This window comes from Hemiscyllium ocellatum, unplaced genomic scaffold, assembly GCF_020745735.1.
Source record: "Hemiscyllium ocellatum isolate sHemOce1 unplaced genomic scaffold, sHemOce1.pat.X.cur. scaffold_736_pat_ctg1, whole genome shotgun sequence".
Lineage (NCBI taxonomy): Eukaryota > Metazoa > Chordata > Chondrichthyes > Orectolobiformes > Hemiscylliidae > Hemiscyllium > Hemiscyllium ocellatum.
In genome coordinates this window covers 103,238-130,886 of record NW_026869206.1, presented here as the reverse complement: position 1 = coordinate 130,886, position 27,649 = coordinate 103,238, and the positions used below count along the sequence as shown (strand labels likewise).

Sequence of the window (27,649 nt, the reverse complement as noted above, 5' to 3'; positions counted from 1 at the left end):
GAGAGCGCGGTGATTGTGTTGAATTGAGGGGGCAGTGATTGTATTGAATTGAGGGAGTGATGATTGTATTGAATTGAATACAGAGCCGTGATTGTATTGAATTGAGGGAACAGTGATTGTATTGAATTGAGAGGGCGGTGATTGTATTGAATTGATGGAGCCGTGATTGTATTGAATTGAGAGGGCGGTGATTGTATTGAATTGATGGGGCCGTGATTGTATTGAATTGAGAGGACGGTGATTGTATTGAATTGAGAGAGCGATGATTGTATTGAATTGAGGGAGTGGTGATTTTATTGAATTGCGGAAGCGGTGAATGTATTGAATTGAGGGGGCTGTGATTGTACTGAATTGAGGGAGGAATGATTGTATTGAATTGAGGGGATGGTGATTGCATTGAATTGAGGGGGCTGTGATTGTATTGAATTGGAGGAGGATTGATTGTATTGAATTGAGGGGATGGTGATTGCATTGAATTGAGGGGGTGGTGATTGTATTGAATTGAGGGAGCTGTGATTGTATGGAATTGAGGGATTTGTGATTGTATTGATTTGAGCGAGCGGTGATTGTATTGAATTGAGAGAGCGGTTATTGTATTGAATTGAGGGAGCGATGATTGCATTGAATTGAGAGCGCGGTGATTGTGTTGAATTGAGGGGGCAGTGATTGTATTGAATTGAGGGAGTGATGATTGTATTGAATTGAATACAGAGCCGTGATTGTATTGAATTGAGAGGGCGGTGATTGTATTGAATTGATGGAGCCGTGATTGTATTGAATTGAGAGGGCGGTGATTGTATTGAATTGATGGGGCCGTGATTGTATTGAATTGAGAGGACGGTGATTGTATTGAATTGAGAGAGCGATGATTGTATTGAATTGAGGGAGTGGTGATTTTATTGAATTGCGGAAGCGGTGAATGTATTGAATTGAGGGGGCTGTGATTGTACTGAATTGAGGGAGGAATGATTGTATTGAATTGAGGGGATGGTGATTGCATTGAATTGAGGGGGCTGTGATTGTATTGAATTGGAGGAGGATTGATTGTATTGAATTGAGGGGATGGTGATTGCATTGAATTGAGGGGGTGGTGATTGTATTGAATTGAGGGAGCTGTGATTGTATGGAATTGAGGGATTTGTGATTGTATTGATTTGAGCGAGCGGTGATTGTATTGAATTGAGAGAGCGGTTATTGTATTGAATTGAGGGAGCGATGATTGCATTGAATTGAGAGTGCGGTGATTGTGTTGAATTCAGGGGTCAGTGATTGTATTGAATTGAGGGAGTGATGATTGTATTGAATTGAATACAGAGCTGTGATTGTATTAAATTGAGGAAGCAGTGAATGTATTGAATTGAGAGAGCGGTGATTGTATTGAATTGAGGGAGCAATGATTGCATTGAATTGAGAGGGCGGTGATTGTGTTGAATTGAGGGAGCTGTGATTGTTTTGAATTGTGGGAGCGGTGATTATTTTGAATTGAGGGAGCTGTGATTGTATTGAATTGAGGGAGCCGTGATTGTATTGAATTGAGAGGGCGGTGATTGTATTGAATTGATGGGGCCATGATTGTATTGAATTGATAGGGCGTTGATTGTATTGAATTGAGAGGACAGTGATTGTATTGAATTGAGAGAGCGATAATTGTTTTGAATTGAGGGAGCAGTGATTATATTGAATGGAGGGAGTGGTGATTTTATTGAATTGCGGGAGCGGTGAATGTATTAAATTGAGGGAGCGATGGTTGTATTGAATTGAATAGAGGACGGTGATTGTATTGAATTGAGAGAGCGATGATTGTATTGAATTGAGGGAGCAGTGATTGTATTGAATTGGGGAGGAATGATTGTATTGAATTGAGGGGATGGTGATTGCATTGAATTCAGGGGGTGGTGATTGTATTGAATTGAGGGAGCGATGATTGCATTGAATTGAGAGCGCGGTGATTGTGTTGAATTGAGGGAGCTGCGATTGTATTGAATTGAGAGAACGATGATTGTATTGAATTGAGAGAGCGATGATTGTATTGAATTGAAGGAGCTGTGATTATTTTGAATTGAGGGAGCGGTGATTGTATTGAATTGAGGGAGTGGTGATTTTATTGAATTGAGGGAGCTGTGATTGTATTGAATTGAGGGAGTGATGATTGTATTGAATTGAAGGAGCGGTGACTGTATTGAATTCAGGGAGCAAAGATTGCATTGACTTGAGAGCTTGGCAATTGTGTTGAATTGAGGGGCCAGTGATTGTATTGAATTGAGGGAGTGATGATTGTATTGAATTGAATACAGAGCCGTGATTGTATTAAATTGAGGGTGCAGTGAATGTATTGAATTGAGAGAGCGGTGATTGTATTGAATTGAGGGAGCGATGATTGCATTGAATTGAGAGCGCGGTGATTGTGTTGAATTGAGGGAGCTGCGATTGTATTGAATTGAGAGAGCGGTGATTGCATTGAGTTGAGAGAGCGGTGATTGCATTGAGTTGAGAGAGCGGTGATTATATTGAATTGAGGGAGCGGTGATTTTATTGAATTGAGGGAGCTGTGATTGTATTGAATTGAGGGAGCAGTGATTGTATTGAATTGAGGGAGCTGTGATTGTATTGAATTGAGGGGCTGGTGATTGTATTGAATTGAGGGAGTGATGATTGTATTGAATTGAGGGAGCTGTGATTGTATTGTATTGAAGGAGCGGTGATTGTATTGAATTGAGGGAGCGATGATTGTATTGAATTTATGGGGCAGTGATTGTATTGAATTGAGGAAGTGGTGATTGTATGGAATTGACGGAGCAATAATTGAATTGAATTGAGGGAGCTGTGATTGTATTGAATTGAGGGACCGGTGGTTGTATTGAATTGAGGGAGCAATGTTTGTATTAAATTGAGGGAGCGATGATTGTCTTGAATTGAGGAGGTGGTGATTGTATTGAATTGAGGGAGCGATAATTGTATTGAATTGAGAGAGCAGTGATTGTATGCAAATTATGGGGCAGTGATTGTATTGAATTGATGGAGCAATGATTGTATTGAATTGATGGAACGGTGATTGTATTGAATTGAGGGAGTGGTGGTTGTATTGAATTGAGGAATGGGGGATTTTATTGAATTTAGGGGGCAGTGATAGTATTGAATTGAGGAAGTGGTGATTGTATGGAATTGACGGAGCAATAATTGAATTGAATTGAGGGAGCTGTGATTGTATTGAATTGAGGGACCGGTGGTTGTATTGAATTGAGGGAGCCGTGATTGTACTGAATTGCGGGCGCGGTGATTTTATGGAATTGTGGGAGGGGTGATTGTATTGAATTGAGGCAATGGTGATTGTATGGAATTGAGAGAGCCGTGATTGTATGGAATTGAGAGAGTCGTGATTGTATTGAATTGAGGGAGTGATGAATGTATGGTATTGAATCGAGAGGTGTGATTGTATTGAATTGAGGGATCTGTGATTGTATTGAATTGAGGGATCTGTGATTGTATTGAATTGATGGAGCCGTGATTGTATTAAATTGAGAGGACGGTGATTGCATTGAATTGAGGGAGCGGTGATTGTATTGAATTGAGTGGGTGGTGAAAGTATTGAATTTAGGGAGCGATGATTGTATTGAATTGAGGGGATGGTGATTGCATTAAATTGAGGGGGTGGTGATTGTATTGAATTGAGGGAGCTGTGATTGTAATGAATTGAGGGACCGGTGGTTGTATTGAATTGAGGGAGGTGTGAATGTATTGAATTCAGGCAGCAGTGATTGTATTGAATTGAAGGACCGGTGATTGTATGGAATTGAGGGATTTGTGATTGTATTGATTTGAGGGTGCGGTGATTGTATTGAATTGAGAGAGTGGTTATTGTATTGAATTGAGGGAGCGATGATTGCATTGAATTGAGAGCACGGTGATTGTGTTGAATTGAGGGGGCAGTGATTGTATTGAATTGAGGGAGTGATGATTGTATTGAATTGAATACAGAGTCGTGATTGTATTAAATTGAGGGAGCAGTGAATGTATTGAATTGAGAGAGTGGTGATTGTATTGAATTGAGAGAGCGGTGATTGTATTGAATTGAGGGAGCAGTGAATGTATTGAATTGAGAGAGTGGTGGTTGTATTGAATTGAGAGAGCGGTGATTGTATGGAATTGAGGGGCCGGTGATTGTATGGAACTGACAGAGCTATTATTGTATTGAATTGAGGAGCTGTGATTGTATTGAATTTAGGGAGCGATGGTTGTATTGAATTTAGGGAGCTGTGATTGTATTGAATTGGGGGGTTGATAGTATTGAATTGAGGGAGCTGTGATTGTATTGAATTGAGAGCGCGGTGATTGCATTGAATTAAGGGAGCAGTGATTGTATTGAATTGAGAGATCCGTGATTGTATTGAATTGAGGGAGCAGTGATTGTATTGAATTGAGGGAGCGGTGATTGCATTGAATTGATGGATCCGTGATTGTATTGAATTGAGAAGGGGGTGATTGTATTGAATTGATGGAGCTGTGATTGTATTGAATTGAGAAGGGGGTGATTGTATTGAATTGAGGGAGGTGTGAATGTATTGAATTCAGGCAGCAGTGATTGTATTGAATTGAAGGACCGGTGATTGTATGGATTTGAGGGATTTGTGATTGTTTTGATTTGAGGGAGCGGTGATTGTATTGAATTGAGAGAGCGGTTATTGTATTGAATTGAGGGAGCGATGATTGCATTGAATTGAGAGCGCGGTGATTGTGTTGAATTGAGGGGGCAGTGATTGTATTGAATTGAGGGAGTGATGATTGTATTGAATTGAATACAGAGCCGTGATTGTATTAAATTGAGGGAGCAGTGAATGTATTGAATTGAGAGCGCGGTGATTGTGTTGAATTGAGGGAGCTGCGATTGTATTGAATTGAGAGAGCGATGATTGTATTGAATTGAAGGAGCGGTGATTATTTTGAATTGAGAGAGGGCAGTGATTGTATTGAGTTGAGAGAGCGGTGATTATTTTGAATTGAGGGAGCGATGATTGTATTGAATTGACGGAGCAGTGATTTTATTGAATTGAGGGAGCTGTGATTGTATTGAATTGAGTGGGTGGTGAAAGTATTGAATTTAGGGAGCGATGATTGTATTGAATTGAAGGAGCGGTGATTGTATTGAATTGAGGGAGCGAAGATTGCATTGAATTGAGAGCGCGGTGATTGTGCTGAATTGAGGGAGCTGCGATTGTATTGAATTGAGAGAGCGGTGATTGCATTGAGTTGAGAGAGCGGTGATTATTTTGAATTGAGGGAGTGGTGATTGTATTGAATTGAGGGAGTGGTGATTGTATTGAATTGAGGGGGTGGTGAATGTATTCATTTGAGGGAGCAGTGATTGTACTGAATTGCGGGTGCGGTGATTTTATGGAATTGTGGAAGGGGTGATTGTATTGAATTGAGGCAATGGTGATTGTATGGAATTGAGAGAGTCGTGATTGTATTGAATTGAGGGAGTGATGATTGTATGGTATTGAATCGAGAGGTGTGATTTTATTGAATTGAGGGATCTGTGATTGTATTGAATTGAGGGATCTGTGATTGTATTGAATTGATGGAGCCGTGATTGTATTAAATTGAGAGGACTGTGATTGCATTGAATTGAGGGAGCGGTGATTGTATTGAATTCAGGGAGCAGTGATTATAATGAATTGAGGGAGCAGTGATTGTATTGAATTGAGTGGGTGGTGAAAGTATTGAATTTAGGGAGCGATGATTGTATTGAATTGTATAGAGAGCTGTGATTGTATTGAATTGAGAGAGCGGTGATTGTATTGAATTGAGGGGACAGTGATTGTATTGAATTGAGAGAGGAATGATTGTATTGAATTGAAGGGGTGGTGATTGTATTGAATTGAGGGAGAGGTGATTGTATTGAATTGAGCAATTGGTGATTGTATTGATTTGAGGGAACGGTGATTGTATGGAATTGAGGGACCGGTGATTGTATGGAATTGAGGGAGGGATAATTGTATTGAATTGAGGGAGTGTCGATTATATTGAATTGAGAACGCGGTGAATGTATTGAATTGAGGGAGCGATGTTTGTATTGAATTGAATAGAGAGCTGTGATTTTATTGAACTGAGGGAGCGGTGATTGTGTTGAGTTCAGGGATCTGTTATTGTACTGAATTGAGGGAGCGATAATTGTATTGAATTGAGAGAGCAGTGATTGTATGCAAATTATGGGGCAGTGATTGTATTGAATTGAGGGAGCGATGATTGTATTGAATTGAGTGAGTGGTGATTGTACTGAATTGAGGGAGCGATGATTTTATTGAATTGACCGAGCAATGATTGTATTGAATTGATGGAACGGTGATTGTATTGAATTGAGTGAGCGGTGATTGTACTGAATTGAGGGAGCGATGATTTTATTGAATTGACTGAGCAATGATTGTATTGAATTGATGGAATGGTGATTGTATTGAATTGAGGGAGTGGTGGTTGTATTGAATTGAGGGATGGGGGATTTTATTGAATTTAGGGGGCAGTGATTGTATTGAATTGAGACAGTGGTGATTGTATGGAATTGACGGAGCAATAATTGAATTGAATTGAGGGCGTGGTGACTGCCATGAATTGAGGGAGCGGTGAATATATTGAATTGAGGGGGCGGTGATTGTATTGAATTGAGGGTGCTGTGATTGTACTGAATTGAGGGGGCGGTGATTGTATTGAATTGAGGGAGCGATGATTGTATTGAATTGAAAGAGCTGTGATTGTATTGAATTGAGGGGGCGGTGATTGTATTGAATTGAAAGAGCAGTGATTGTACTGAATTGAGGAGGCGGTGAATGTATTGAATTGAGGTCACGGTGATTGTATTGAATTGAGGGAGCGGTAATTGTATGGAATTGAGGGAGTGATAATTGTATTGAATTGAGGGAGTGTTGATTATATTGAATTCAAATCGCAGTGAATGTATTGAATTGAGGGAGCGGTGATTGTATTCAATTGAGAGCGCGGTGATTGTATTGAATTGAGGGATTGTTGATTATATTGAATTGAGGGAGCGATGGTTGCATTGAATCGAGAGAGCCTTGATTGTATTGAACTGATGGAGCGATGATTGTATGGAATTGCGAGAGCAGTGATAATATGGAATTCACTGAGTGGTGATTGTATTGAATTGAGCGAGCGGTGATTGTATGGAATTGAGGGAGTAGTGATTGTATTGAATTGAGAGAGTGATGATTGTATTGAATTGAGAGAGTGGTGATTGTATGGAATTGAGAGAGCGATGGTTGTATTGAATTGAGTGAGTGGTGATTGTATTGAATTGAGGGAGCAGTGATTTTATGGAATTTAGGGCGTGGTGATTGTATTGAATTGGGTGAGCGGTGACTGTATTGAATTGAGGAAGCAGTGATTGTATTGAATTGAGGGAGCGGTGATTGTATTGAATTGAGGGAGTGGTGATTTTATTGAATTGAGGGAGTGATGATTGTATTGAATTGAGGTAGGGATGATTGTATTGAATTGAGGGAGCGTGATTGTATTGAATTGAGGGAGCAGTGATTGTAGTGAATTGAGGGAGCAGTGATTATACGGAATTGAGGGGGCAATGATTGTATTAAATTGAGTGAGCGGTGATTGTATTGAATTAAGGGAGCGGTGATTGTATTGAATTGGGAGAGTGGTGATTGTATTGAATTGAGGGAGTGCTTATCGTATTGAATTGAGGGAGCGGTGATTGTATTGAATTCAGGGAGCGGTGATTGTATTAAATTGAGGGAGCTGTGATTGTATTGAATTGAGGGAGCAGTGATTGTATTGAATTGAGGGATTGGGGATTTTATTAAATTGAGGGAGTGGTGATAGCGTGGAATTGACGGAGTGGTGATTGTTTTAAAATGAGGGAGCAGTGATTGTATTAAGTTGAGGGAGCAGTGATTGTATGGAATTGAGGGAGCAGTGATTGTGTTGAATTAAGGGAGCGATGATTGTATTGAATTGAGGGTGTGGTGGCTGTCATGAATTGAGGGAGCGGTGAATATATTGAACTGAGAGAGTGGTGGTTGTATTGAATTGAGGGATTGGGGATTGTATTGAATTGAGGGGGCGGTGATTGTATGGAATTGAGGGAGCGGTGATTGTACTGAATTGAGGGAGCGGTGATTGTATTGAATTGAAGAGGTGATGATTGTATAGAATAGAGGGAGCTGTGATTGTATTGAATTGAGGGAGAAGTGATTGTATTGAATTGAGGGAGCGGTGGTTGTATTGAATTGGGAGAGCGATGATTGTATTGAATTGAGGGAGCGATGATTGTATTGAATTTAGGGAGCAGTGATTGTACTGAATTGAGGGAGTGGTGATCGTATTGAATTGAGTGATAGGTGGTTGTATGGAATTGAGTGAGCGGTGATTGTATTGAATTGAGGGAGCAGTGATTGTATTGAATTGAGTGAGTGGTGATTGTATTGAATTGAGGGAGCAGTGATTTTATGGAATGGAGGGAGCGGTGACTGTATTGAATTGAGGGAGCAGTGATTGTATTGAATTGAAGGAGTGGTGATTTATGGAATTGAGTGAGTGGTGATTGTATTGAATTGGGGGAGCAGTGATTTTATCGAATTTGTATGTGGTGATCATATTAAATTGAGGGAGAGGTGGTTGTATTAAATAAAGGGAGCGGTGATTGTATTGAATTGAGGGAGCGATGATTGTATTGAATTGAGGGAGCAGTGATTGTATTGAATTGAGAGAGCAGTGATTGTATGGAATTGACTGAGTGGTGATTGTATGGAATTGAGGGAGCGGCGATTGTATTGAATTGAGGGAGCGTTGATTGTATTGAATTGAGGGTGTGGTGATCGTATTGAATTGAGGGAGCAGTGATTGTATTGAATTGAGGGTGTGGTGATCGTATTGAATTGAGTGAGCGGTGGTTGTATTAAATAGAGGGAGCGATGATTGTATTGCATTGAGAGAGCAGTGATTCTTTGGAATTGACTGAGTGGTGATTGTATGGAATTGAGAGAGCAATGATTGTATTGAATTAAGGGAGCGATGATTCTATTGAATTGAGAGCGCAGTGATTGTATTGAATTGAGGGTGCGATGATTATATTGAATTGAGGGAGCAATGATTGTAATAAATTGAGGGAGCGGTGATTGTATTGAATTGGGAGAGTGGTGATTGTATGGAATTGACGGAGCAGTGATTGTATTGAATTTAGGGAGTGGTGGTTGTATTAAATAGAGGGAGCGGTGATTGTATTGAATTGAGGGAACGGTGATTGTGTTGCATTGAGGGAACGGTGATTGTGTTGCATTGACGGATTGGGGATTTTATTGAATTGTGGGGGCGGTGATTGTATTGAATTGAGAGAGTGGTGATTGTATGGAATTCAGAGTGCGATGATTGTATTGAATTGAGGGAGCAGTGATTTTATGGAATTTAAGAAGCGGTGATTGTATTGAATTGAGGGAGCTGTGATTGCATTGAATTGAGAGAGCGGTGATTGTATTGAATTGAGGGAGTGGTGATTGTTTTAAAATGAGGGAGCAGTAATTGTATTAAGTTGAGGGAGCAGTGATTGTATGGAATTGAGGGAGCAGTGATTGTGTTGAATTAAGGGAGCGATGATTGTATTGAATTGAGTGTGTGGTGACTGTCATGAATTGAGGGAGTGGTGAATATATTGAATTGAGGGAGTGGTGGTTGTATTGAATTGAGGGATTTGGGATTGTACTGAATTGTGGGAGCGGTGATTGTACTGAATTGAAGGGGCGGTGATTGTATTGTATTGAGGGAGCGGTGATTGTATTGAATTGAGGGAGCGGTGATTGTATTGAATTGAGGGAGCTGTGTTTGTATTGAATTGAGGGAGCGGTGATTGTATTGAATTGAGGGAGCGGTGATTGTATTGAATTGAGGGAGCGGTGATTGTATTGAATTGAGAGAGCAGTGATTGTACTGAATTGAGGGAGCGGTAATTGTATGGAATTGAGGGAGCTGTGTTTGTATTGAATTGTGTGAGTGGTGACAGTATTGAATTGAGGGAGCTGTGATTGTAGTGAATTGAGGGAGCGGTGATTGTATTGAATTGGGAGAGTGGTGATTGTATTGAATTGAGGGAGCGGTGATTGTATTGAATTGAGGGGGTGGTGATTGTACTAAATTGAGGGAGCGGTGATTGTATTGAATTGAGGGAGCGGTGAATGCATTGAATTGTGAGATCGATGATTGTATTGAATTGAGGGAGCAGTAATTGTATGAAATTGAGGGAGTCATAATTGTATTGAATTGAGGGAGTTTTGCTTATATTTAATTGAAAGCGCAGTGAATGTATTGAATTGCGGGAGCGATGATTGTATTCAATTGAGAGAGCAGTGATTGTATTGAATTGAGGGAGCGGTGAAATGTTGAATTGAGGGAGCGGTGATTGTATTGAATTGAGGGAGCGATGATTGTATTGAATTGAGGGAGTGATGATTGTATTGAATTGAGGGAGCAGTGAAATGTTGAATTGAGAGTGTGGTGATGGTATTGAATTGAGGGAGTGATGAAAGTGAATGGAACGATGACATGGTTTACTCAGAGATGAATAATGGTTGTTGGTTGAATCGAGATTTGATTTCGGTGATGCGTATGATGACATACTAACGTTGAACTGAGGTATAATGGCAGAATGAAGTTTTGGCCAGTTTCCGTTGTGAAAGTTAAACAAGGTTTTAATGGACTGAGCTGAAAATGTGTTGCTGGAAAAGCGCAGCAGGTCAGGCAGCATCCAAGGAGCAGGAGAGTCGACGTTTCGGGCATGAGCCCTTCCTCAGGAATGAGCAAGGGCTGAAGAAGGGCTTATGCCCAAAACGTTGACTCTCCTGCTCTTTGGATGGTGCCTGACCTGCTGCGCTTTTCCAGCAACACATTTTCAGCTCTGATCTCCAGCATCTGCAGTCCTCACTTTCTCCTTTTAAGGGACTGAGCCAATCATCACTGTCCACCCTTTCTGTGAGCCAGCATCGCCCTGTGATTTACCTGGATCTCTCTGTTCCACAGGTCGCAAATGATCTCGATCTCAAATTGAACCAAATTGATTTCTACGAGCCATTTATGGATGAATCTGACACATTACCAGGAAAAACACAAACAGAGAAAGAAATTGTAGATTATGTGAACAAACATAAAAGGTAAATAAACCAGCTAGAAGAGAGAGAGGGAGCTTTACGCTGTACCTCACCCCGTGCTGTCCCTGTCCTGGGAGTGTTTGATGGGGGACAGTGTAGAGGGAGCTTTACTCTGTATCTAACCCCGTGCTGTCCCTGTCCTGGGAGTGTTTGATGGGGGACAGTGTAGAGGGAGCTTTACTCTGTATCTAACCCGTGCTGTCCCTGTCCTGGGAGTGTTTGATGGGGGACAGTGTAGAGGGAGCTTTACTCTGTATCTAACCCCGTGCTGTCCCTGTCCTGGGAGTGTTTGATGGGGGACAGTGTAGAGGGAGCTTTACTCTGTATCTAACCCCGTGCTGTCCCAGTCCTGGGAGTGTTTGATGGGGACAGTGTAGAGGGCGCTTTACTCTGTATCTAACCCCGTTCTGTCCCTGTCCTGGGAGTGTTTGATGGGGACAGTGTAGAGGGAGCTTTACTCTGTATCTAACCCCGTGCTGTCCCTGTCCTGGGAGTGTTTGATGGGGGACAGTGTAGAGGGAGCTTTACTCTGTATCTAACCCCATCCTGTCCCTGTCCTGGGAGTGTTTGATGGGGACAGTGTAGAGGGAGCTTTACTCTGTATCTAACCCCGTGCTGTCCCTGTCCTGGGAGTGTTTGATGGGGGACAGTGTAGAGGGAGCTTTACTCTGTATCTAACCCGTGCTGTCCCTGTCCTGGGAGTGTTTGATGGGGGACAGTGTAGAGGGAGCTTTACTCTGTATCTAACCCTGTGCTGTCCCTGTCCTGGGAGTGTTTGATGGGGGACAGTGTAGAGGGAGCTTTACTCTGTATCTAACCCCGTGCTGTCCCAGTCCTGGGAGTGTTTGATGGGGACAGTGTAGAGGGCGCTTTACTCTGTATCTAACCCCGTTCTGTCCCTGTCCTGGGAGTGTTTGATGGGGGACAGTGTAGAGGGAGCTTTACTCTGTATCTAACCCCATCCTGTCCCTGTCCTGGGAGTGTTTGATGGGGACAGTGTAGAGGGAGCTTTACTCTGTATCTAACCCCGTGCTGTCCCTGTCCTGGGAGTGTTTGATGGGGGAACGTGGTGTGGGAGCTGTGCTGTGCATCTGACTGTGTTTGAGCTGATGTTGTGTATCATTTCAGAGCCACTCTCAGGAAGTTGAAGCCTGACAGCATGTATGAAACCTGGGTAAGTGTCAGCATCTCCTGCCCCTCACCTTTCTGCTTGTCCCTTTGCTCTGCCTTCACTGTCCATGACCTGCGGGCTAGTTGACCCTTTGTCTAACTCTCGCGATTGCCGCGAGGTCAGCCAGGGGCACCTCCGGGTACAGGAGTCCCCTGAGTGGGGCTGTTATCCCGGTCCAATCAGGGAGCCCTGGCTGACAGATGTAGACCGGCTGGTCAGAGGTACTGTTCACTCTGAGAGCAGGCTCTGAGGGAGCCGGGTCAGTGTCAGGAACTCTCCGCGGGTCAATACAGGGAGACAGCATACTGCAATTATTCTACTAACCTCACTGAAATCTCACTGACATTTCTTTTCATTCTGTCTCTCTCTTTCTCTCTCTGTCTCTCCATCTCTCCCTGTTTCTCTCTTTCTGTGTCTTCCTTTGTCTCTCTCTTTCTCTGTCACTCTCTCTTTCTCTGTCACTCTCTCTCTCTCTCTCTCTCCATCTGTTTGATTCTCTGTCTGTCCCCCTCTCTCTGTCTCCCTGTCTCTCTCTTTCTGTCTTGCTCTCACTCGCTGTCTCTCTCTCTCTCCTTCTTTCTCCCAACCTTGCTTTCCCTGTCTCTCTCTTTCTCTCTCCCCACTCCCCAACCCCGCTCTCCCCCACCTCTCTCTCTCTCCCCCTCTCTCACTCTCTCCTCGTCTCACCCTGTCTCTCTCTCTCCCCTCCACCTCTCTCCCTCTCTCCCTTGTTTTTCTCTCTCTCTCTCCTCCTTTTCCCCCCTCTCTCCCGCTCTCTCTCCCACCTCTCCCCCTCTCTCCCTCTCCCTTCCCCCCCCCCGTTTCTCTCTCTCTCTCCTCCTGTCTCTTCCCACCCCCCTCTCCCCCTCTCTCTCCCCATCGCTCCCTCTCTCCCTCTTTCCCCCTCTCCCCCCTTCTCTCTCTCTCCCTCTCTCCCCTGTTTTTCTCTCTTTCTCTCCTCCTGTCTCTCCCCCCCTCCCACACTCTCTCTCTCCCCCTACCCCCTCTCTCCCCCATTTTTCTCTCTCTCCTCCTGTCTCTTCCCCCCTCCCCCCCCTCTCTCTCTCCCCATCGCTCCCTCTCTCCCTCTTTCCCCCTCTCCCCCTCCTCTCTCTCTCCCTCTCTCCCCCGTTTTTCTCTCTCTCTCTCTCCTCCTGTCTCTCCCCTTCTCCCACACTCTCTCTCTCCCCCCTACCCCCTCTCTCCCCCATTTTTCTCTCTCTCCTCCTGTCTCTTCCCCCCTCCCCCCCTCTCTCTCTCCCCATCGCTCCCTCTCTCCCTCTTTCCCCCTCTCCCCCTCCTCTCTCTCTCCCTCTCTCCCCCGTTTTTCTCTCTCTCTCTCTCCTCCTGTCTCTCCCCTTCTCCCACACTCTCTCTCTCCCCCCTACCCCCTCTCTCCCCCATTTTTCTCTCTCTCCTCCTGTCTCTTCCCCCCTCCCCCTCTCTCTCTCCCCACATCTCCCTCTTTCCCTCTCTCCCCCTCTCCCCCTCTCCTCTCTCTCCTTCTCTCCCCGTGTCTCTCTCTCTCTCTCTCTCTCTCTCTCTCTCTCTCCAGGAGGACGATATAAACGGGATACACATTGTGGTCTTTGCAGAGGAAGATGATGCAGGTGAGTTTCCCAGAGACTGGGAGTGTGCGGACACCGAGGGGTGGGCCGTACGGTGGTGAGGCAGGGGGGGTGCGTTCGAATCACAGCTATTCCACTATGTTGCCGGCGCAATCCTCAGCCCGGACTGCGCTGGGGTGGGCCACGTTCAGGAGTGGTGGGAGCGCCAGATCCCAAAGCAGGAGGAAGCCATTCGGCCCCTCGACGTTGCCCTGCCATTGCGGCCGATCCTAACACCCATCACTCATTAACCAGCGAGCTCCTCTGTAACTTTACTCAGCGTCCGGGCGTACCCTATGCCCTGGGGGATTGAATGCTCAGATTCGCCCTCTCGCGGGGTTTGGCGGGGAGGGGTCAGTTCTTTTTTGTTTAAATCGGCCAAGAGGAAACCAAAAACAAAACAGCCCGTGCAGACCAGAGGGGGCTGGAAGAACACAGCAGGCCAGGCAGCGTCAGGAGGTGGAGACGGCAAGGTGACCATTCTCCACGTTGGGGGAGAGCGAGGGTAAATTCGGGAACGTGTCGGTGAGCATCACCCCCAGGTCCGCACGGGGTGGGAGGGGCTGACTGAACCTCCCGTTCTCCGCCCATTTCAATCCCCCTTCCCCTCTCCCTTTCCCACGTGACCACAATGGACCCGAACCACACACTGGAGGAACAAAGGCCTCACCTTCGGCCTGAGCTGCCCAGAGGACTCAACACCGGGTTCTCCGCTTTCAGCTAACCTCCCTTTGCCATTCCCCTTCCCGTGCCCCTCCACCCCCTCTCCCCCACCCCCCCACCATCCCTGTCACCAACCAGCTCCATTGACCAACCCCAGGCCATACCCTCAACCTGCTTTCACTTCGCCACCACCCTTTATCTGCAGCTCCCCCTCACCTGTGGGTGGCGTGGTGGCACAGTGGGTTAGCACTGCTGCCTCCCAGCGCCAGAGACCCGGGTTCAATTCCCACCTCAGGCAACTGATTGGGTGGAGTTTGCACGTTCTCCCCGTGTCTGTGTGGGTTTCCTCCGGGTGCTCCGGTTTCCTCCCACAGTCCAAAGATGTGCAGGTCAGGTGAATTGGCCATGCTAAATTGCCCATAGTGCTCAGGGATGTGTAGGTTAGGGTGGATTGGCCATGCTGAATTACTCATGGTGTTCAGGGATGTGCAGGTTAGGGTGGGTTGGCCATGCTAAATTACCCATAGTGCTCAGGGATGTGTAGGTTAGGGTGGATTGGCCATGCTAAATTACCCATAGTGCTCAGGGATGTGTAGGTTAGGGTGGATTGGCCATGCTAAATTACCCATAGTGCTCAGGGATGTGCAGGTTAGGGTGGATTGGCCATGCTAAATTACCCATAGTGCTCAGGGATGTGTAGGTTAGGGTGGATTGGCCATGCTAAATTACCCATAGTGCCCAGGGATGTGCAGGTTAGGGTGAATTGGCCATGCTAAATTACCCATAGTGCTCAGGGATGTGCAGGTTAGGGTGGATTGGCCATGCTAAATTACACATAGTGCTCCGGGATGTGTAGGTTAGGGTGGATTGGCCATGCTAAATTACCCATAGTGCTCAGGAATGTGCAGGTTAGGGTAGATTGGCCATGCTAAATTACCCATAGTGCTCAGGGATGTGCAGGTTAGGGTGGATTGGCCATGCTAAATTACCCATAGTGCCCAGGGATGTGCAGGTTAGGGTGAATTGGCCATGCTAAATTACCCATAGTGCCCAGGGTTGTGCAGGTTAGGGTGGATTGGCCATGCTAAATTACTCTTGGTGTTCAGGGATGTGCAGGTTAGGGTGGGTTGGCCATGCTAAATTACCCATAGTGCTCAGGGATGTGTAGGTTAGGGTGGATTGGCCATGCTAAATTACCCATAGTGCTCAGGGATGTGTAGGTTAGGGTGGATTGGCCATGCTAAATTACCCATAGTGCCCAGATGTGCAGGTTAGGGTGGATTGGCCATGCTAAATTACCCATAGTGCTCAGGGATGTGCAGGTTAGGGTGGATTGGCCATGCTAAATTACCCATAGTGCTCAGGGATGTGCAGGTTAGGGTGGATTGGCCATGCTAAATTACCCATAGTGCCCAGGGATGTGCTGGTTAGGGTCGATTGGCCATGCTAAATTACCCATAGTGCCCAGGGTTGTGCAGGTTAGGGTGGATTGGCTGTGCTAAATTACTCATGGTGTTCAGGGATGTGTAGGTTAGGGTGGATTGGCCATGCTAAATTACCCATCGTGCTCAGGGATGTGTAGGTTAGGGTGGATTGGCCGTGCTAAATTACCCATAGTGCCCAGATGTGCAGGTTAGGGTGGATTGGCCATGCTAAATTACCCATAGTGCTCAGGGATGTGTAGGTTAGGGTGGATTGGCCATGCTAAATTACCCATAGTGCTCAGGGATGTGTAGGTTAGGGTGGATTGGCCATGCTAAATTACCCATAGTGCCCAGGGATGTGCAGGTTAGGGTGGATTGGCCATGCTAAATTACCCATAGTGCCCAGGGATGTGTAGGTTAGGGTGGATTGACCATGCTAAATTACCCATAGTGCCCAGGGTTGTGCAGGTTAGGGTGGATTGGCCGTGCTAAATTACTCATGGTGTTCAGGGATGTGTAGGTTAGGGTGGATTGGCCATGCTAAATTACCCATCGTGCTCAGGGATATGTAGGTTAGGGTGGATTGGCCATGCTAAATTTCCCATAGTGCTCAGGGATGTGTAGGTTAGGGTGGATTGGCCGTGCTAAATTACCCATCGTGCCCAGATGTGCAGGTTAGGGTGGATTGGCCATGCTAAATTACCCATAGTGCTCAGGGATGTGTAGGTTAGGGTGGATTGGCCATGCTAAATTACCCATAGTGCTCAGGGATGTGTAGGTTAGGGTGGATTGGCCATGCTAAATTACCCATAGTGCCCAGGGATGTGCAGGTTAGGGTGGATTGGCCATGCTAAATTACCCATAGTGCCCAGGGATGTGTAGGTTAGGGTGGATTGACCATGCTAAATTACCCATAGTGCCCAGGGATGTGCAGGTTAGGGTGGATTGGCCATGCTAAATTACCCATAGTGCCCAGGGATGTGCAGGTTAGGGTGGATTGACCATGCTAAATTACCCCATAGTGTTAGATAAGGGGTAATTGTAGGGGTATGGGTGTGTTATGCTTCGGCGGGTCGGTGTGGACTTGTTGAGCCGAAGGGCCTGTTTCCACACTGTAGGGGATCTAATCTAACCTCAAGAAGGGTCACGCCCGAAACATCGACCTCTCCACCTCCTTGACGCTGCCTGGGCGTGCTTGCCTGTCTGTCTACAGGGGATGGCAGAGTCCTTCCCTCAGGGACCAGTCATGCACCGGATGGGTTTTCCCTGAGCATGGATTCACGGTCATCCCTCGATCCTTCGTTCCAGACATTTCCTGAATCCAAATGCCGCCACCTGCCTCGGTGGGATTCAAACCCGGGTCCCCCACCTGCGTCTCTGGGACAGCGATAATACCGCCTCCCCTTAACCTCCTCGTCCTGTCACTGAGCGAGATGCCCAGCTTACGATTCTGTAGGAGCTGGGGTCGAAAGCCCCAGGGAGGATCGAGAATTCAACCCTTCGTTCCCGAATCAGACGTCAATCTGAGTAACAGTGATAATGAGGTTAAAAATCCCACAATCACCTGATGAAGGGGCAGCGCTCCGATAGCTAGTGCTTCCAATTAAACCCATTGGACTATAACCCTGGTGTTGTGGGATTTTTAACTTTGTACACCCCACTCCAACACTGGCATCTCCAAATAGTGATAATGAAATTATTATTTAGCGCACTGAAAAAACCCCCAGGGAAGGAAACTGCCAACCTCACCTGGTCTGGGCCTACACGTGACTCCAGACCCATAGCAACTGCCCTCTGGGTAATTAGGGACGGGCAATAATGGCTGAGTCTAGCCAGAGAAGACCCCATCCTGTGAAAAGTTAAGTTAAAAAGAAAGGAGACCAAGGGGTTCAGGGACATAATTCTTTGAAGTTTGTGTCACATGTATTAGAGCTGAAAATGTGTTGCTGGAAAATCGCAGCAGGTCAGGCAGCATCCAAGGAGCAGGAGAATCGAAGTTTCGGGCATGAGCCCTTCTTCAGGAATGTAGACATGACAGGGCGGTTAAGAAGGCGTGCCTGCATTGCTCAGTCCTTGGAGTGCAGGAGTTGGGGACGCCATGTTGGGGTTGTACAGGACATTGGTGAGGTCCCGTCTGGAGCACTGTGTCCAGTTCCGGGCGCCCTGTTACAGGAAGGTGATTATTAAACCGGAGAGGGGTTCAGAAGGGATTTACCGGGAGGTTGCTAGGTGTGGAGAGTTTTAAGGGGAGGCCGGTTAAGCTGAGACTTTGTTTTCCCTGGAGCGTCGGAGGCTGAGGGGTGACCTTATGGAGGTTTATAAAATCATGAGGGGCATGGATAGGGTAAATAGGCAAAGTCTTTTCCCCTGGGCTGGGGGGGAATTCAAGATGAGGTAGCACATTCTTAAGGTGAGAGGAGAGAGCTTTATAAAAGACGCGAGGGGGCACAGAGGGTGGTGTGTGTGTGTGTGTGGAATGACTGTACAAAGGATGTGGGCACAGTGACAGTGTCTAAAAGACATTTGGATAAGGAGATGAACAGGAAAGAGTTGGGGAGGGATATGGGCCAGGTGGGGCTAGGTGAGCTTGGGGATTCTGGTCGGCGTGGATTAGTTAGGCCGAAGGGTCTGTTTCTGTGCTGACTGACTCCATGAATCTGTTAGGCCTGGATGTATTGGAGGGAGATTGGAGAAGACCAATCCCAGGGGGATGGAGGGACTGCCCGATGGAGGGGAGTAGGTTGGGCCCGTACTCCCTGGAGTTGAGGAGAATGGGAGACGACCTTCTTGAAATGTGCGAGCGGGGGACTGGACAAGGGGGGAGGTGGGGTGAGGCTGTTTCCCCCTGGTGTGTTTGGGGGAGGGGAGTCTAGGGCCCAGAGGGGAATCATCTCATGGGGTGGCCCATCGGCGACAGAGGTGGGGAGGGATTCCTCCTCTCTCCGAGGGGAAAGGGAGTCTGGGGGAATTCTTTCCCGCAGAGGGCAGTCGAGGCTGGGTCAGTCAAGACCGAGAGGGATTTTTAGTCAGGAAGGGGAATCGCAGGGAAAAGGCAGGAAAGTGGGGTTGAGGATCATCGGATTAGCCATGGAATGTTCGAGAGTGAGGGGCAAGTTGTTTTACACAGAGAGTGGGAGGAGGGTGGAACGCGTTGCTAAGGGGGTGTGGGGGTTGCTGGGGACAGATATGACAGCGGTGTTAAAGGGGCTTTTAGATCAGCTCATGAACATGCAAGGATTGGAGGGATAGGGACTAGGGGGCGGTCAGAAGAGATTAGTTTAATTCAGCGTCATGGCCGACGCCGTCCTGTTCTGCCTCCTCAGGGCGGAGCAGTCCTGACGATCTGATTGGCCGACATATGGCTTCAACTCAGCAGAGGCTGTCCCTGCCAATCCCTGGAATGGCGGGATGCTCCGAGCTGGGGAGACTGTGCGACGTTGATTGACGTTCCCTGGAGCTGAGAAGGGCGAGGGAGCGGCCATATTGAAAAGCAGGCCCACTCCAAACCACATTGCAGTGGCGTGTTGTAGAGAGGGGAGGGAGCGGGAAGAGGTCAACTCTCAGCGACCGGACAGAGTCTCTGCAGGCTCTGACCCTCCGGGAGAGACACCCAGCCACCTGCTGCTTGGGTTTACCCGAGAGTCACACGGAGGGCGCTTTGAGAATCAGGGCCTTATGGATTCTACATGTCAGGTCGATATGAACGTGAGCACTGGGTGGGGGTGGGTGCTCAAAGCAGCCAATCAGTTCCTTGTGTTCCAATCGACAGCAAGGGATCCCATTTCACAGACACCTCCCCGGCCAGCTCCCAAACTGCTGCGGGCTTCCCTCACACAACCCATGTCTGATGTTGGCCCTTTTAGCAGTCTACATCCCAACCTCCTCCTCCTGAACCCGATGGGATTGTGCACGGTGCTCCAAGTGTGGTCTAACTGAGGGATACGGAGACCAGAACTGTGCACGGTGCTCCAAGTGTGGTCTAACTGAGGGATACAGAGACCAGAACTGTGCACGGTGCTCCGAGTGTGGTCTAACTGAGGGATACAGAGACCAGAACTGTGCACGGTGTTCCAAGTGTGGTCTAACTGAGGGATACAGAGACCAGAACTGTGCACGGTGCTCCGAGTGTGGTCTAACTGAGGGATACAGAGACCAGAACTGTGCATGGTGCTCCGAGTGTGGTCTAACTGAGGGATACAGAGACCAGAACTGTGCACGGTGCTCCGAGTGTGGTCTAACTGAGGGATACAGAGACCAGAACTGTGCACGGTGCTCCGAGTGTGGTCTAACTGAGGAATACGCGGACCAGAACTGTGCACGGTGCTCCAAGTGTGGTCTAACTGAGGGATACAGAGACCAGAACTGTGCACGGTGCTCCGAGTGTGGTCTAACTGAGGGATACAGAGACCAGAACTGTGCACGGTGCTCCAAGTGTGGTCTAACTGAGGGATACAGAGACCAGAACTGTGCACGGTGCTCCGAGTGTGGTCTAACTGAGGGATACAGAGACCAGAACTGTGCACGGTGCTCCGAGTGTGGTCTAACTGAGGGATACGGAGACCAGAACTGTGCACGGTGCTCCGAGTGTGGTCTAACTGTGGGAGACCAGGCTGATGAGTTGTGTTTTGGGTCTGGGTCATTGGGAACGAGATGGGGAGTGTGGTTTGGATGGATAGAGCAGGGGTGTCTGTTGGAGTGGGGAGGTGTTTCCTCACCCCACCCACCCCTAGGTCTTTCTTCCAGTTTTTTGCCTTTATTTATCTCGGTTGTACCTCGGTACTGCCTTGCCTTAGATGGCGACACTGTCCTCCTGTATTTCTGTGCTCCAGCGCACCTGCCAATATCATCTAATGCCAACTCTCTCTCTCTCTGCCTTGCTTTGGCCTCCCGCCCCGTCCCCAGATGGCTACGAGTTCCTCGAGGTCGTGAAGGAGGTGGCTGAGGACAATACCGACAACCCAGACCTGAGCATCATCTGGATCGATCCGGAGGACTTCCCACTGGTAACAAGCCCCCCTCCCCCCCAAACCATGCACGTTCCCCTCCCCTACTCCCCCACCCCATTACCGCCCCGTACACAGGCCATACTTTGTGACTCAGCTCCAACCACCCCTTCATCCCCCAATTCCCCCCTCCCCCACCCCACCACCTCTTGTTGGCCAATTCCCCATCCTCCCCTTGCCCCCTTCCTCACCCCTCCACCAACCTCCCCCCCCCCACCCCCCCGGTCTCCTCATTGGTCTTCCCCATGCCACGCCATCGTGCGTTGTCAAGCCAAGAAGATGTGCCAGGATGTCAGGCCGAGGTGTATCTCTGTACTGCCAGTCGGTGTCCCCCTTACCTGAAGCGTCCAGGTAAGGATGGGGGGGCGGGGTGCGATTGGGTGCCTGTGGTCCGTAGGCCTCAGCTGTCCAGTGATATAACACTGGACTCTTCCATTCCCGAATGGCATCGTACCCTTGCCCCATGGGACTATCCCACTTGTGGAGGGCTGGCAGGTGAATACATTGTCAAATAAAATAACCCTAGATTCTGTCATTCACAGATTCAGTGTCCGTTGTTCTGTATGTTTTGTGGTCTGGCCCTGGAATGTCCCACCCAACGAGAGGGAGTGATGTACTTGCAATGGAATAACCCATGGCTTCCCCACTTAGGGTAGACCCTGAACTGTTCCATGCTGGGGAGGGAAGAGTTTTGGTTACATCCAGCGATACACTCCCGGACTGTCCCACTGAAGAAGTGTGGTGACTCGGGGTTTCGGACAGCTCAGTGTCTCTGGAGTCTGTATCCTCCTCTTCCTCCCATACCCCCTCTCCACCCCACAGTCACAAGCTTGTGATCAGAATTCCACAAAGCAAGCAACGATCAGATCTGTGGACTGAACAGCTTCCATTTCTTCTTTTTCAGTTGAACCCTTACTGGGAGAAGACATTTGATATCGATCTCTCTGAGCCCCAGATTGGGGTGGTCAATGTCACAGATGTAAGTATTTCCCAGTTTGGAGACTGGAGGTTGAAATCAGAGCTAAAGTGGATTCAGGGATTAAAGATTAACTTCAAGCTTGATTGGGATTCAGGAATTCGAGATTGAATTCATGACAGATTTCAATTCAGAAATTTGAGATCGAATTCATGACAAATGTCAATTCAGAAATTTGAGATTGAATTCATGACAGATGTCAATTCAGAAATTTGAGATCGAATTCATGACAGATTTCAATTCAGAAATTTGAGATTGAATTCCTGACAGATGTCAATTCAGAAATTTGAGATTGAATTCATGACATTTCAATTCAGAAATTTGAGATCGAATTCATGACAAATGTCAATTCAGAAATTTGAGATTGAATTCATAACAGAGTTCAATTCAGAAATTTGAGGTTGAATTCATGACAGATGTCAATTCAAAAATTTGAGATTGAATTCATGACAGATGTCAATTCAGAAATTTGAGATCGAATTCATGACAGATTTCAATTCAGAAATTTGAGATTGAATTCCTGACAGATGTCAATTCAGAAATTTGAGATTGAATTCATGACATTTCAATTCAGAAATTTGAGATCGAATTCATGACAGATGTCAATTCAGAAATTTGAGATTGAATTCATAACAGAGTTCAATTCAGAAATTTGAGGTTGAATTCATGACCGATGTCAATTCAGAAATTTGAGATTGAATTCCTGACAGATGTCAATTCAGAAATTTGAGATTGAATTCATGACAAATTTCAATTCAGAAATTCATGATTGATCTAGATACATGGCTTGGATGTTCAGATGTTGATTAAAGGTTTTAAAAATCAAATTCAGAATTGTTTTGGAATCAGGGTTCAGGTTGAATTCAGACTAATTGGGTTCAAGGATTAGTAATTGTTTTCAGGAATGATTTATATTCAGGGATAAGAGATTAAATTCAGAATTGATCATGATTCAGAGACCAGAGATTATATTTAGGTATCAAACATTGAATTCAGGAATGATCTGGAATTAAGAATTTGAAATTGAATTCAGGATTGATATGGAATCAAGGATTAGAGATTGAATTCAGGTTTGATCTCGATTCAGGAATTGGAGATTAAAATCAGGAATTATCCAGATTCAGGAATTTGCAATTTCAATTTACTCTTAATCTGGTTGCAGGGCTTAGAGATTGAATTCAAGGTTGATCTGCTATCTTTGATTAGCAATTTAATTGTGGAAGTAATTGGGATTTAAGGATTAGAGACAGAATTGGATTGAATTCAAGAATTAAAAATTTGAAACAGATTTGATCTTGAATGAAGAATTAAGGACTGAATTCGGGACTAATCGACAATGCCAGATCTGACTACCAACTGTAAGGTACGATCTGGTTATGAATCAGTAACCTTTATTTTTATTTGATAGACAAAAGATGAGATCCTGTAGGACCAGTTAGGAAAATAAAGCCACACAGTTCATGAGTTCAGAACAACAAGTAATATTAATGTACTTTACAATGTTGGGAAAGGGTGATACAACTTACAATACATCTACAAACTAATTCGAACACTCAGAACTAGCATGTAGTAAAGGTGGCCAAATCACAGTGTTGGAAACCCTGGACCACACATCACATAACAAATGCGAGCAAGATAGATCCCCACAACTTTCTCAGTAACTCCCCCCAGAAGTCAATCACACCGCTGATCATCGAGACTCATTCATACTCGAATGTGGGATCACATTTGCTGATCTGCGTGGATGATCGCCCTCCTGTTTCCACTCCTGGTGACTCTAACACTACACTCCAGCTCTGATTCATCATCATCACTCCAGCTTTTCACCGACAGCTAGCTTCACCGGGCTGGAGCTATTCCCTGGGCTTTTCTGAGGTCCAATCGTGTTCAGTTGTAGCAAGCAGATAGAGTCGTACAGCATGGAAACAAACCCTTCAGTCCAACCAATCCTTGCTGACCAGGCTCCTAACTAATCTAGTCTCATTTGCCAGCATTTGCCTCGTGTCCCTCTAAACCTATCCTATTCATACCCCCATCCAGATGCCTTCTAAATATTGTAACCATATCCTGCATTTAACACTTCTTCTGGCAGCTCATTCCATATACACATCACCCTCTGCGTGAAATCATTGACTCCCAGGTCCCTTTTAAATCTTTCCCCTCTCACCTTCCAGTTTCGAACTCCCCCACCCCGGGTAAAACAACTCTCGGCTATTCACTTAATGCCCCTCGTGATTTTAGAAACCTCTATAACGTCACACCTCAACCTCCCGTGCTCCAGGGAAAAGACGTCTCAGCCCGCCCCACCTCTCCTTATAGCTCAAACCCTTCAGTCTCGGTAACATCCTGGTAAATCTTTTTCTGCACCCTCTTCAATTTAATAACATCCCTTCCAGTAACAGGGTGACCAGAATTGGACACAGTGCTCCAAGTGTGCAGCAGCTTACGGGCTTTTCAACAGACCCACTCTCTCAACTACACTGAAGTGACAGTGGTCCAAGGGGTTCTCAAGGCTCCTCATAGTTTCTGCCAACACCGTCTCCAGTATTTCTTCTGAGTTCCTGCAGAATAGCTAAAAATCAGCATTCCGAACAAATACTGACCAATCCTGTATTTTACCAACGAAACATCATCCCAGGATTAATTTTTGCTGACCTTTGAACTATTCTGAATGACCCAGTGAAAAACAGCTAACAGACCCCTCTGACTATCTCCCTGCGAGATTAAGTTCCGCCACCCATCTGCTTTTGAACGTCAATGTTTACACAGAATGCCGAAAAAAATCAACTCCTTTGCAAATGCAAGCACGACTGATCTCGATTCAGTGATTAGAGCCCGGATTCAGTTTAATTTGAAATCAGGCACTCAGTGTTGAATTCAGTTTTGGTCTGGAAATCAGGGGTTAGAGATTTGATCGAGACTTCATTAAGAATTGGCAAGGTCAGGAGCAAAGTCAGAATCTAGAATTAGCGATTGAATTTATGTTTGGAGGTTTAGAATCAAGGATTGATATTCAATTCAATTCATCTGAAATAATGCAGGATTAGAGGGTGAATTCATGATTGTGTTGAAGTCAGAGACACAAGAAGGAATTGAAGAGTGATTTAGAATCTAATCTTATCATTGAAATCAGGATGGATCTAGGATCAGAGATTGATTCCAGGATTAAGCTAATTTCAGCGATCAGAAATCATATTGAATTCTGGATTAGAGACTGAATTCAGGTTTAAGGATTTAGAATCTGGAACAGGAATTATATTCCAAATTGAAGACTTGGAGTTAGAAATTAGGAACGGAATTCAGAATTGAAGACTGAGCATCTGAACTTTGAAATTGAGCTCAGGTTTACAAATTTAGAATCAGTGGTGAGAAATTCACACTGAAATTGAAGATTTACATTGAAAGCTTAAGAGTTGACCAAGAAGTGAGTAGACTGAATGATAAGAAACTGAATTCAGAATTTAAGACATGCACGTGAGATTCAGAAAGGAATTTGAGATTGAAGATTTAGAATCTGAAATTAGGATTTGAAATCAGGTTGAAAATTTCAACTCAAGGATGAAGAATTTAATTCAGGTTTGAAGATTTAAAGAGGAATGAGGAATCGACTTCAGGATTGAGAATTTAGAATCTGGAATTAGGACTTGAATTCAAAATTGGATGTTTCTACTGAGGGCTGAGGAATTAAATTCAGGCTTGAAGATTCAGAGATATTAGACATTGAATTCCTCGTTTGTTTTTGGGATGACGATCCCCTTGTCTTCGCCCCGCAGGCAGACAGTGTCTGGCTCGACATGGACGAAGATGACTTGCCGAGTCCTGATGAGTTGGAGGATTGGATTGAGGATGTTCTTTCTGGTGAGGTAAACACCGAAGATGATGATGATGATGATGATGACGATGATGACGACGATGATGACGATGATGACGACGATGATGACGATGATGACGACGACGACGATGACGATGATGACGATGATGATGATGATGATGACGACGACGAGTAATTTAACACCCACGTCACCAATCCTCAACGCGATGCCAACAATCGTCAACCTATTTATTGCCAACAACAAAAACCTGGCTCCGATCTATAGTGTCTCCTTTTTTTTCTATCTGTAAATCTATATAACTTTAACATTTTCTATTGAAAAAAAATCAATATACAATCTTGCTGGAATGGGGAAAAAAAAATACAGAGAACAAAAGTGAACCAAATGCAAACTGCCTTGCCTATTGTGTCTCGCAGGCACTGCCGTGTCAAGCCAGAGATAGATCCGACCTGTTGGAAATGGCACTGAAATCACAAATGTTAGATTAGATTAGATTACTTACAGTGTGGAAACAGGCCCTTCGGCCCAACAAGTCCACACCGACCCGCCACCCACCCATACCCCTACATTTACCCCTTACCTAACACTACGGGTAATTTAGCATGGCCAATTTACCCGACCCGCATATCTTTGGGCTGTGGGAGGAAACCGGAGCACCCGGAGGAAACCCACGCAGACACGGGGAGAACATGCAAACTCCACACAGTCAGTCGCCTGAGTCGGGAATTGAACCCGGGTCTCAGGCGCTGTGAGGCAGCAGTGCTAACCACTGTGCCACCCACGACACCCCTTTATTGACACTGGGCCACACAACAGACTTGTGAGGAAAGCTCATGGAAAAGGAGGGAAAGTAGTGAATACGCATGAGGCACACCGCATAGTCAGACAGCGCAGAAACAGACCCTTCGGCCCAACGAGTCCATGCCGACCATGATCCCAAACCGCCTGCCTGCTCCTGGCCCACATCCCTCCCAAACCCTTCCCTGTTCACGTCGTTCCCCAAATGTCCACACCCACCAGGAAGTTCATTCCGCACCCTCTGTGGAAAAAAGAATCTCTCCTCTCACCTTAAAAATGTGCTACCTCGTCTTGAATTCCCCCCACTCCCCTACCCCAGGGAAAAGACCCTATCCATGCCCCTCATGATTTTATAAACCTCTATAAGGTCACCCCTCAGCCTCCGACGCTGAAACCCCAGGCTCTCCCGAGAGCTCAAACCTCAACCCCTGCATTCCTGCACCTTCCCGATAATCTTTCACTCCCCCGCGCCCTAATGGAGAATCTGTCTGGCTCTGCCTTCAAAATATGGGAAGATCCTGCCTTGTTAGGAAGGGAATCCCAAAGACTCTCAACCCTCAAAGAAAGAAAAATGGTTTCTCATCTCTGTTTTTAAATGTGATCCACCCCCTCCCCGTTCTTAAATTCAGACCCTCAGCTCCATCACATCCACACCCTGTGAAGTCCCCTGTGTCCTCCATACCTTCTGAACTCCAGACAATACGTCCCTAGCCTATAGACAATATAGGCAATAGACAATACGACAATCCACTCGATCCTGGTATGAATTTTGTTTGCACAGCTTCCAATGTATTAATTGTAAGTGCAGTTACTGTACACTGTACAGTATTATACAACAGGAGTAAAGAGTGCTGGGCTAATGGTAAGATTCTTGGCAGTGTAGTTGAGCAGAGAGATCTCGGTATCCATGTACACAGATCCCTGAAAGTTGCCGCCCAGGTTGACAGGGTTGTTGAGAAGGTGTACGGTGTGTTAGCTTCTATTGGTAAAGGGATTGAGTTTAGGAGCCACGGGG

The 27,649-nt window shown here is 46.0% G+C and overlaps 1 protein-coding gene across 1 annotated transcript in view; it reads left to right on the top strand.

Annotated features, from left to right (window-relative positions):
• LOC132814202 (calsequestrin-1-like) overlaps positions 1 to 26,221 on the top strand; it is a 96,260-nt gene extending 70,039 nt beyond the window's left edge. The window contains exons 6-11 of the mRNA XM_060823416.1: positions 11,032 to 11,162; positions 12,288 to 12,333; positions 13,886 to 13,940; positions 20,927 to 21,027; positions 21,932 to 22,006; positions 25,777 to 26,221. Coding sequence (XP_060679399.1) covers positions 11,032 to 11,162; positions 12,288 to 12,333; positions 13,886 to 13,940; positions 20,927 to 21,027; positions 21,932 to 22,006; positions 25,777 to 26,010 — 642 coding nt within the window. The 3' untranslated portion in view covers positions 26,011 to 26,221. The remainder of the gene's footprint in view (positions 1 to 11,031; positions 11,163 to 12,287; positions 12,334 to 13,885; positions 13,941 to 20,926; positions 21,028 to 21,931; positions 22,007 to 25,776) is intronic.
• The last annotated feature ends 1,428 nt before the right edge of the window (positions 26,222 to 27,649 follow it).